This window comes from Anabrus simplex, chromosome 10 (assembly GCF_040414725.1).
Source record: "Anabrus simplex isolate iqAnaSimp1 chromosome 10, ASM4041472v1, whole genome shotgun sequence".
NCBI lineage: Eukaryota > Metazoa > Arthropoda > Insecta > Orthoptera > Tettigoniidae > Anabrus > Anabrus simplex.
Window position 1 is genome coordinate 58,012,861 of NC_090274.1, and position 12,560 is coordinate 58,025,420.

At 41.2% G+C, this 12,560-nt stretch overlaps 1 protein-coding gene across 1 annotated transcript in view; it reads left to right on the top strand.

Annotated features, from left to right (window-relative positions):
• Window positions 1-11,853, top strand: part of Caf1-105 (chromatin assembly factor 1, p105 subunit) — a 64,397-nt gene extending 52,544 nt beyond the window's left edge. The window contains exon 8 of the mRNA XM_067154468.2: window positions 9,870-11,853. Within this exon, the coding sequence (XP_067010569.2) occupies window positions 9,870-11,448 (1,579 nt within the window). The 3' untranslated portion in view covers window positions 11,449-11,853. The remainder of the gene's footprint in view (window positions 1-9,869) is intronic.
• Window positions 11,854-12,560: the final 707 nt, after the last annotated feature.

Below are 12,560 nucleotides of genomic sequence, written 5' to 3' on the forward strand. Positions count from 1 at the left end.
GTGCACACCGTGGAGGCCACTGCGTAGGCTACTTGGTTCTCTATGGGAATCAACCAACATCTGTATATCTAACACTTTGCTTACAATGTGCACCTAATTACCTAAGAAAACTTTAATTAATGAACTAGCATTAAACTAAATATAATGCATATGGTACTGCTTAATTTCACTATGAAATCAGTATCATTAACAAAAACAGAGATAAATGCTCTCATGTTTGTCGCCGGTCACGACGTAAACAAGACTCCAAACTCCGGTGAGCACATGTTTTAAACTCTAAGAATATCTATAAATATGGGTAGTCGGCAGTTCCCGTGGAGTATAACGTGAGTTAAAACTGATCATCTTATTCTGTGCAAAATGCTGCTATCTGGCATGTAAATAATGAAATAATAAGAATAAAGGCCGGGTTTTTGCAGGAACCGTGGGTACCAATACATCATTACCTTGAAATCATAAAGGTTAAAAAATTAGATGTAAGGCCTAAGACAAAACGCTGGTTTTATAGAGCAAATGCCTGAAAAGCTTAAAATCTAATTTTTCTATTTAAGAGCGCCACAGAAAATGCAGGTTACTGTCCTACCGTCTATCTGGAGCATTCCATGCATAATTTCAGGATTGTAATGAAATCCTATGTCCCTGAAAGGGTCCCATGTCTATGCTCCATTCTGTCAAGGGGCTGGGCTTGATGCTCCTCTGGAGTCTGAGACATTCGCTGTGAAGAAAGACTTGTAGCATCAATTAGAAGGCGGGCCTGATGCTTCTCAGGAGTTTCAGATCTCCACAATTCAGCCTGTCTGACCAGCAATAATTTCAATCTAATCGGACCTACTGTGTTTCTCATACAGTTGTACTAATGACAGACAACACCCATACCCGTGGTGTTCCTCGGAACGCAGACCCACGATGTGCATAACCAGATGCTGAAATACTCCAGCGAGTACAGCCTCTTTTTTCTCCTTGGGGTGCTTCAGCCGAATACGGACAGAGGGTGAACCCTCGTCATATTGGTGGATATTATAGACGGGTACTGTAAACTCATAGTGATCCACTCACAGACCCATGGCATTCCTTACATAGGGGTACTAATCGCAAGAAAAGTCGACTCATGCTGTTCCTCGCCTGATGGTACTAATCACAAGTAATCTCATGGTTCTAATGTCTTCATCCCTTGGTTGCCCCTTTAAGTCACCTCTTACAACACGCAGGGTATATCGTGGGTGTATTCTTCGTCTGCGTCCCCCACCCACAGGGGTCCAGAATGTACCATTTGGGCTCATTCACTAGTTCTATTGACGTGCCTTTCTAAAATCTCCATGGGTAGTACAATACTTTTTGATAATGGAAAATTACTTCTCCTTAAGGAAGTTGTATATACTGTACAGTGAAACCCCATGAAGACGTTTCTGGAGGAAAGCAATGGGAAACCTACAATAACATACTCTTTTGTAGTCAAGTATTTTATCAGATTTTAAAAATATACACTCATTATCAACTTACCAAAAATGATTACAGTTCCAAGGAAGCCTCCGTAGTAAAGTTCAGTTAGGGCATTACATTACTAACTCCTCTTCAAATAACATATTTACAGGATAAAAGAAGTTGTCTTAGGTATTACGATCACAACACTTATTCTCTACTTTACAATACTTTATTTGTATTCATCAATCTTGAAGCATTGCTTCCACTTACGTAAACGTAATCCTCAGAAGACCACAACTGTGCGGTAGCACTGGAAGCGAGGTGTGGTGCCTCAGGGCTACTTTGCAATCTTCACACTCATATCTAGATTCTCGTCTCTGTCCCATTCTAAGTTAAAACTTCATTTTTCCGTATTGAACTGAGATTTATAATTGGAATTGAGGAAAAGCTCAGCCTATTCAATACAATACTTTCAATTGATCAGGTATTTTCATCAGGTTTAGAAAAACGGTCTAACCTATTCGACATAATACTTTGTATTGAATAGGTTGAACTTTTCCTCAATTCCATTTGTGAATCTGTCCCATTCAGTAACACACAACACACCGCCGAGTAGAGTTTGCTTTGTGTGCTGTTGCAACAATGTATGAGGGATAGTGAGGGGCATTGATTCTTGTTGGGGAGGAGTCTTCGAAGGTCTGCCTGTCTGCGGTTTATTGTACTTCATAATGTTCTCAATAAGTCTCATCTGGAATTCTAATCGGGTAACCTGACTTCTTGTACAACAAGGAGGCATTTAGGCAGCATATGTCCAGCATATGGCAGAAGTGCTTCTGGTGGTACTTTTTCAGGTTTTTACAAGTACTTTGATAGCTCACAAGATACGCATCGCTCAGGTCAACTCCCCATCTGACAGTTGTAGTTAATAGCTAACTTTGGTTTTGTGGTTTCTTTCTCCCTCTCCCTACACGACACCATGGTATCATCATGCGTAGTGTTTATGAGGCACACATCCTTTTTATCCTTCCACTTCATTATCACAAGTTTCCCGTTATAAACTGCCACTTTTCTCCCTTCTGGAGTGTGATGTTTTTTATTTCTGGTGGAACGCCCTGTCGATTTTGACACAACGTACCCATTGCATCTGTCTCCTTATCACACAGCTTGTTGTACAGATCCGGGCTCGAGAACCAGTTATCCATTGTTACGTGGTACCCTTTGTTTAGAAGGGGTGCCATGAGTTGCAAAACAACTTTCGAACCATATGGTTCATTTTTCAGAAAGTCATCAAACTGGGTGTCTTCCTATATACACCATGAAATTCCACACGTAACCAAACTTAGATTCACACAGTTCAAATGATTTGATACTGAATCTTGAGCGCTTAGACAATATGAAAACTTTCCACGACAAACGTCCCTTCCACAACATAAGACAGACACATCGCTTTCGGGTGTGTACACACCTCGGAATCTGCTATTCAAGTGGTCCAGAATAGGTTTAAATTTATAGAGCTTCTTTTGACCACGTGGCTTCATCGTATGCTTCATTATCAACAAAGTGTAAGAATTTGAGGAGATGAAATCTTCTTTGAGAGAACAGTTCCAAAAATATTGGTGTCGCTAATATCTGTGTACGAGAAAAGTAGCTCCTGTTGTCAGGTAGCTGATTAATGCCTTGCAACAGATAGAATGCATGTAAAGTCACAATTTCATCTTTATTCATGTCAGTCCACTGATTCACTCTCGAATATAGTTTCAAGGTTGGTGTGCTTTCTAAAAACTGTTAAGCATAACAGTTGGTTACATACATACATACATACATACATACATTATCATTATAGACTGTTATGCCTTTCAGCGTTCAGTCTGCAAGCCTCTGTGAATTTATTAAACTTCGCCACAATCCTCGATTTGCAACTAGTGTTGTGGCCTCATTTAGTTCTATACCTCTTATCTTTAATCGTTAGAAACCGAGTCTAACCATCGTCGTCTTGGTCTACCTCTACTTCTCTTACCCTCCATAGCAGAGTCCATTATTCTCCTAGGTAACCTATCCTCCTCCATTCGTCTCACATGGCCCCACCATCGAAGCCGGTTTATGCGTACAGCTTCATCCATCAAGTTCATTCCTAATATATCCTTTATCTCCTCATTCCGAGTACCATCCTGCCATTGTTCCCACCTGTTTGTACCAGCAATCATTCTTGCTACTTTCATGTCTGTTACTTCTAACTTACGAATAAGATATCCTGAGTCCACCCAGCTTTCGCTCCCGTAAAGCAAAGTTGGTCTGAAAATAGACCAATGTAAAGATAGTTTCGTCTGGGAGCTGACTTCCTTCTTACAGAATACTGTTGATCGCAACTGCGAGCTCACTGCATTAGCTTTACGACACCTTGATTCAATCTCAGTTACTATATTACCATCCTGGGAGAACACACAACCTAAATACTTGAAATTATCGACCTGTTCTAGCTTTGTATCACCAATCTGACATTCAATTCTGTTGAATTTCTTACCTACTGATATCAGTTTATTCTTCGAGAGGCCAATTTTCATACCATACTCATTGCACCTATTTTCAAGTTCCAAGATATTACACTGCAGGCTTTCGGCACAAATTGCCATTAAGACCAAGTCGTCAGCATAGGCCAGACTTTTTGTTACATTTCCACCTAACTGAATCCCTCCCTGCCACTTTATACCTTTCAGCAGATGATACATGTAAACTACGAACAGCAAAGGTGAAAGATTACAGCCTTATCTAACCCCTGTAAGTACCCTGAACCAAGAACTCATTCTACCATCAATTCTCACTGAAGCCCCATTGTCAACATAAATACCTTTGATTGATTTTAATAATCTACCTTTAATTCCATAGTCCCCCAGTATGGCGAACATCTTTTCCCTCGGTACCCTGTCATATGCTTTCTCTAGATCTACGAAACATAAACACAACTGCCTATTCCTCTCGTAGCATTTTTCAGTTACCTGGCGCATACTGAAAATCTGATCCTGACAGCCTCTCTCTGGTCTGAAACCACACTGGGTTTCATCCAACTTCCTCTCAACGACTGATCGCACCCTCCCTTCCAAGATGCCAGTGAATACTTTGCCTGGTATACTAATCAATGAGATACCTCGATAGTTGTTGCAATCCTTCCTGTTCCCTTATAGATAGGTGCAATTACTGCTTTTGTCCAATCTGAAGGTACCTTACCAACACTCCATGCTAATTTTACTACTCTATGAAGCCATTTCATCCCTGCCTTCCCACTATACTTCACCATTTCAGGTCTAATTTCATCTATTCCTGCTGCTTTATGACAATGGAGTTTATTTACCATCCTTTCTACTTCCTCAAGCATAATTTCACCAACATCATTTTCCTCCTCCCCATGAGCTTGGCCGTTCGCACCACCACCAGGATGATTTCCTTTTACATTGAGATGATGTTCAAAATATTCCCTCCACCTCTCCAGTGATTCCCTGGGATCTATTATGAGTTCACCTGAATTATTCAAAACACTGTTCATTAAAAGGAAAGAACATGGAGATATCAAAGCCTTCACATTTGCAGATGATGTTGCGATCTGGAGTGACTCAGAAGATGAATTGGGAGAGAGAATACAAAGCTGGAATGAGGAGTTTAAGAAATATGGTTTAAACATCAGCAAGACCAAGACGGTGGTGATGAAAGTGTATGGGGAAGGAGCAGAACCAATAGTCATGTTAAATGAAGCTCAACTGGACAGCGTTCCAGTTTTCAAATACTTGGGTAGCGTTATATCAAATGACAACCTAGCAAAACATGAGGTGAACAATCGAATCAATAAGGCAACACAATTCTACCACCAGGTAAGACACCTGCTGTGGGATGAGCAAATACCCATGAAAACAAAAATGACATTGTACAAGTCCTATTATACACCAATTCTTACATACAGTCTCGAAACCACAACACTGACCAACAGAGATAATTCCAAACTTCAGGCAGCTGAAATGAAATTCCTACGCACTATGATCCAGAAAACCAGGAAAGACAAGATTAGGAATGAGAAAATTAGAGAAGAAGTAGGAATAGACAATTCTCTCCTAAATAAGATTCAGATATCAAGACTGAAGTGGTTTGGTCACATGAAGAGGATGCCAGTAAACAGAACTGCAAGGAAGGAATTTGACAGAAAGGTAGAAGGAAGACAGCCCGTGGGAAGGCCACGAAGGAAATGGATAGATTTAGTTAAGAGCGATGTAATGCTGAGAGGTCATGATTGGGACAAGTTGGTGGAGGAAGAATGGTACAAGAACAGGATGAGATGGAGGAGGCTCATATACCACACCTGGGAAACTGGAGATGGTTTAGGATGATGATGATGATGACTGTTCATTTCCTTTTTCCTTCCTTTCCTAAGATTCTTTATTACTGTCCAGAAAGGTTTCCCTGCTGCTTGACCTAGCCTTTCCAGGTTGTTACCAAAATCTTCCCATGACTTCTTTTTGGATTCAACAACTATTTGTTTCGCTCTGTTTCTTTCAACTACTTACAAATCCCTGTCTGCCTGGGCCCTTGTTTGGAGCCATTTCTAATAAGCCTTCTTTTTACGTTTACAAGCTGCTCTCACTTCATCATTCCACCAAGATGTTCGCCTTTTCCCATCTTTACACACAGTTGTTCCTAGACATTCCCTTGCTGTTTCTACTACAGCATCCCATTCACTTTCTATATCCTGAACCTGCTTACTGTCTACTGTTTGAAACTTCTCACTAATCATATCCATGTACTTCTGTCTAATTTCCTCGTCCTGGAGATTTTCTACCCTTATTCGTTTGCAGACAGATTTCACTTTCTCTACCCTAGACCTAGAGATACTTAGTTCACTACAGATCAGATATGGTCTGTATCATCGAAAAATCTGTGGAAAACTCGTACATTCCTAACAGATTTCCTGAATTCAAAGTCTGTTAAGATATAGTCTATTATGGATCTGGTACCTCTAGCCTCCCATGTGTAGCGTTGAATAGCCTTATGCTTGAAGAATGTATTCGTATCAGCTAAACCCATACTAGCACAGAAGTCCAGCAAACACTTCCCATTCCCATTAGCTTCCATATCTTCCCCACATTTACCAATCACTCTTTCGTATCCTTCAGTTCTATTCCCAACTCTCGCATTGAAATCCCCCATTAGCACTATTCTATCCTTGCTGTTGAGCCTGACCACGATGTCACTCAATGCTTCATAAAACTTGTCAACTTCATCTTCGTCTGCACCCTCACATGGTGAATAGACGGACACAATTCTAGTCCTAATTCCTCCAACTGACAAATCTACCCACATCATTCGCTCATTTAACTGCCTAACAGAAACTATGTTGCGTGCAATGGTATTCCTGATAAAGAGCCCTACCCCAGACTCTGCCCTTCCCTTTCTAACACCCGTCAAGTACACTTTATAATCTCCTATCTCTTTCTCGTTATCTCCCCTTACCCGAATATCACTTACTCCTAGCACATCCAAATGCATCCTCTTTGCTGACTCAGCCAGTTCTACTTTCTTTCTTCCATAAGCCCCATTAATATTGATAGCTCCGCATCGAATTCCATTTCACTTGCCAAGTTGTTTCCAAGGAGTCCCTCGCCTGTGAAATGGGAGTGGGACTCCGTTACTCCCATAGGTCCGATGCTTGCCTAAAATGTTCTGAGCTCGGTAAATTCATGAAGCAGGATGCTACCCTACTTGCACATAGTCCAAGTGAGGATCTCTCCTCTAACGGGTTATAGACTACTGGTGAATTGTATAGTCCTAGCTGCCTGAGTACTAGGAGGGCCATGACTCAGAATATGCCTGAGATGCCCACTCCCATTCCATAGCAACTGGTATCCCGACTCTCAGGACCACTTACTAGGCCACTCAGCCGTTGCCCATGGTTCATGAACTAGGACGTGACTATAGTAACCCACAAACATGAACCATCCACAAACATGAACCATGTTGGTTTCCCTACTTATTAGTTCCACTAATTCAGGTGTGATAAAATATTCTAGCGGATTTTTTACATTTTCAATTTGTACATTTAGTTCAGGTTGCGCTGTAAGTGTAAATCTCGGCCATTCCGATCCTACCTTTGTCCATACACCAAGCTGAATATCACCGCAAGTGCTATCGTCACATTCACTTGAGTCGCTTTCACCATTGCACTCGCTGTCTAGTAACATTTCAACATTAGTCTCACCATCAGAAGACACATCACTCTCCGAATTGTCACAGTGTAATAAACAGTTCTTCTCCTCACAGACGTTTCCGAGCCCCGCTTCCACCTGCCATAATGCATTATCTACCACTCTCAGCAGCCTGGTGGCCGGTACTGGCTGGCTGCCAGCTGGCCGCAAAACGAAAGCATTTCGTCCGGTCACGTGGTTTTAGGAGAGTGCTGCTGTAGGCAAAGCTCGAAACTAACATACACACACAAAGGAAAGCAATCTCGGATCCTACGACAGAATAGGTTGTCATACCCATCGCTGAAAGACATTTACTTAGGAAGTCGTGCGGCTATGGCTATTTATTCCGTCATTACCGCTTGAAAGGTTAATATGCTGTGGGATGACATTATGAAGTAGCGGCTATTGACCTCTTCACATTTTTGAGAATAATACCGGGATTTGCGTCACTAAACTTCTTAAGAACGTGGAGAACACACTGTTTTTCTCCACTTCTCAATGGTTTTTCCCTTCTTATGCTTTACTGACTACCAGCTTAATTAATAATGATATATTACTTAATATTAGCACGAAAGAAATTTGTAATAATATGCAAAGTCAATGGCACGCCAATAACACCCGGAACACAGCAGGAGGCACGTGGGTTGTATGTTAGCTAAATGAGCTGCTACTGAATCCTGCAATGGCTGTTCTGCTATGCACGAGTATCAATTATAAATTGAAACTAAACGGCTTTTTAAAAGTGAAGATTAAACAGGTTTAGATGACTTGCATAACTTTTACACGGAAATAACGTTACATAACACATGTAAAGTATTTTGAATGCGTTACAAAAAGATAAGCAGTACCACCGCATTTACCACATGGTTTTTTTTTTTTTTGCATCTTGCCTATGCTGGCAGGACCTAGTGTTTACAGTGCACTATGTCTTCTGGCATGGGCTAGAGCAATTTTGTTACTTTCATCGATCTGTCTCTGTCTTATCCTTGGCTTGGACAATATGAAAGTGACTGAGGTATGAGCGATGCTAGTAATGCCATTCCTTCTGCAACCAGTCCCAGCTATGAATGGTGTGAAAATGTTGCTCATAGGGTCGGTTGGTGCAGGCGTTTCAGTGTGCTTGGCATACTGATATGTAATAGCAACTTCTGGCTCGGTGAGGAAAGCAACGGGAAACTACCTCGTTCCTCATTTCCCTAATATGCCTCTTCAATGATGCCTAGGCCATCTATGACTGCTGATGGCAGAACTGTTGAGGGTCCAACCAGCCTTAGGGCTGAAGACTGAACATACATACTTGCTTTACGTCGCACCGACACAGACAGGTCTTATGGTGACAATGGGATGGGAAAAGCCTAGGAGTGGGAAGGAAGCAGCCGTGGCCTTATTGTACAGCCCCAGCATTTGCCTGGTGTGAAAATGGGAAGCCACGAAAAACCATCTTCAGGGCTGCCGACAGTGGGGTTCGAACCCATTATCTCCCACATGCAAGCTCACAGCCGCGCGCCCCTAACCGCATGACCAACTCGCCTGGTACCACGTGTTTTTGGTGTTTACTTTATCTCCCAGGTTATTTGAGATAAGGTACGGTACTGCTACATGAGAAATACCATCGTTCTACCTTACTAGTGATAACTACCAATATGAAGGACCGTTGATCTGGATTTTGGACCCCTTTAGACAACAAGCATCATGGATTCAGGATTGTACTTTGGAAGCAGCCACTTGGTCAATATAAACCATTGTTTTAAGTTAGTTTCTGGGACGGAGGGGTGTTGCAGTTCAGATCCACTGATTGTTTTAAGTTCATTATCGTTGTTCATTGTCATTTTTTGAATCTAGTCATTGGATTGATCTTGTAATTAGTTTTAACTCTCACTGTTGTGAGTTGGATCTGCTGATTAGTATAAATTTGTATTCATCCATTCTTCATCATCAAGTTTTGAATTCTGGTCAGTGGATTAATTTTGGAATTTTAAATTATCATTTAATTTCATGTAATTTCGTACTATTAGGGGCTGATGACCTAGATATTAGGACCCTTAAACAACAATCATCATCATCATCAATCATCAATTCTGAGTGAAACACTACTGAGGCACATAGACAGGGCCTAATAACCCTAAGGCTTAGTTCTATTACTGTGATTTTTATCTGAATCTTCTTCAGCCTCTCTTGCACTTCATTTTTTGTATTTTTTCACACACTTTCTTATCTGTGTTCTAGGTCCAGCGATGGCAGGTTATTGATGATATCGTCTACAGATGGTTACTGCTCTATTGTGGTGTTTACTCCTGGTGAACTTGGAAAGGTCTACATCCCAAAAGAGAATACAGAACAGAAAACCAACCCAGAAGCTGTAGACACCAGTGTTAATGGTGCGGTTAGTGGTTCAACAGACCTTGAGAAAGTCAAGGATAATAGTGCAGTGACTTCAGCGATTTGTAATAGTAGTGAATCCTCGAAGGGTTTGAGTGACAATAGTGCAGCAAGCACGAAGATGGACTGTGATGAAACCAAGGAAAGTGTTAAAGAAAAGGCAACGGACAAAAAAGTACTGGGACCATTTAATAAGCAGCAGGGTAAAGCAGATACTCAGGCCAAAGCTTCTTCGGAAAAGAAAGTTGGTAGAAGAATATGTCCTATTGCTGTCCCAAAGTCTTCCACCTCAGGTTCTGAGAAGGGTAAGAAAACAGTAAACCTACAAGAACAGCCCAAGAAAATCTCCGTAGATGAGAAAACTTTGCCAGATAAAGCAAGTGAGAAGGTCACTCCCAGTGTTGAGTTGTTGAGTTTAATGGACACGAGCACGTCTGAAGCAACAGCTCTCTCAGACCTTGAGAAGGTAGTTCTAGGGGAGCGTGAAAAAATGATTGTTGATGAGGACACCCAGAAGTTCTCCTTAGTACTAGAACCTCCAGACGAAGAATCTGACAGGAAGATGGAAGTTGAAGAATGTCAAGATGTAAGTGGAAAAAAAGGAACTAAAAATGACTCTAAAGAAAATGTCAACAAGTTGAAACAAGATATTTCTAATGGGAGTTCTGTTGAAGGGAAGACTGCGGTGGTCACGAAAAGTAAGGATTTGTCAGGAGAAAATAAGTCAGAAACTGAATCAAGGTCTAGAAGAATTCCTGTTCCAAAACTTCCTCCTAGTCCAACCAGTAAAGATAAATTAGACGAATCTTCAAAAACAGAGATTGTATCAATGAAAACCGAAGAATTGGAAGTTCCTGGTGTGAAATTAACACCCCCTGTCAAATCAAAAGCATCGTCTGTAGATCTTGGGGTAGAGGATCCGGAGAAAATGATAACAGAAAAAGATACTGGTTCAGCTGTCGATCAATCTGAGGATAGATCAGCTAAGGAGGAGGTAAAAGAACCTCATCAGAATCATCCAAATGATATTTCTTCTCTTGAAACAGATAAAACGGGAAGTGAGAAGTTGTCAACATCACAGAATACTTCCTCGGAAAAGACAGGACCTGAGAAACCAACCGATACTGAAAGTGAGGACACTGTAGTGAAGGAGAAGGTTGTTAGCTCTGAATCATCAAGAACAGCAACTGAAAACAGTAACGAAGAATCTCTTCACACGACCCCACGTAAGTCTAGTTCCGTTGCTTGCAGAGACAAGAATGCGAAAGATTTTGGTACCAGCTCAGACCATACTCCTCAGGTATCTTCTTCTCACGAGGATGCCAAACCGAGCCCAGTGACACCAGGTGCAAATGATAAGAGGACACCTCGCAGAGTACAGTTTATAACCATCTCCAGTCCGAGGAGTAAAAAGAAATTGCTCTAATTTTAATTTTGTACGACTTTATAGTATGAGAAATGCTTGACTGAAGGGGTATGAGTGGAAAGTGAAACAAAGCAAAAGCAAGAAATACCACTCTGATCATTGTTTGGATGGGAAGATTTAATTTGTGTTATAATATTCGAGATAAGTAATTTGTTAAATATAGTTTTATGGTAACATAATCAAGTTTAATGTTGCATGAAATGCATCAGTGTTATCTATAATGAGACTATTTTATCTAGGTAAAGATCCTAAAGAGACAAAGAATAGGATGACTCGGAAAGAAAATACTTCGAATTACGACCCTTTGTAAGGTTGGCAGAAAGTAACTTTTGCTGGCGTTCATTGTCCTCCTTTAAGCACTCTATCTCTTGAAGCAACTCTTGATGATGGTTCTTCTCTTCTTGAACCTCGTCTTCCAATTGCCTGTTAATTTTCTTTCGTGCCTCAAACGCAAGGATTAACTCTCCATCTTCATAGTTGTCAGGTTGGACTTGAGCTTGGCATTTTTCTATCTCCAGCTCCTGAATATCTTCAGGAGGATCAGGTATGGCACTAACTGCATCATCAAAAGTACTGATGGTGATAGAATTGGAGAAGGACCGTTGATGGCCCCCTTTGGTGGTGCAAGAACCAGAGCACAACTTGATTAGCTCCTGTTCCAAGCTCTCCTTCTGGTAAACTTCAAGATTCTGGTCTTGTTCCCTGATCGTGTCTTCTCTTCTGCAAACCGAGCCTCGGCACCAATTTGGTTGCTCTTGATTAGTTTTATTCATCTCAATGAACTGAGCTTTCAGGCGGCTGTTCTCCTGGTTTATACGCTCAACCTCTTACTTACGAGCCAGCTCTAGTTGTTCCTTCTCGTTCAGAATATCCATCACATTCACGTTCCAGCTAATAAGCCAGCTCTTTCAATCGCTGCGCCTGCTCACTCAACTGTATTGTGGTACGTTTCTTTCCTGCCTCCAGGGAACGCATCATATCTAGCTTGCTGCGAAGTGCATTTAGCTCATTCGCAGCATTTTTCAGCACATAGTTCTCCTTTAGCAACTCTCCGATTTTCTGTTGCAAAGATATGATCTTATTCTCAAAGCCCTTATTTTAATTTCCTGATC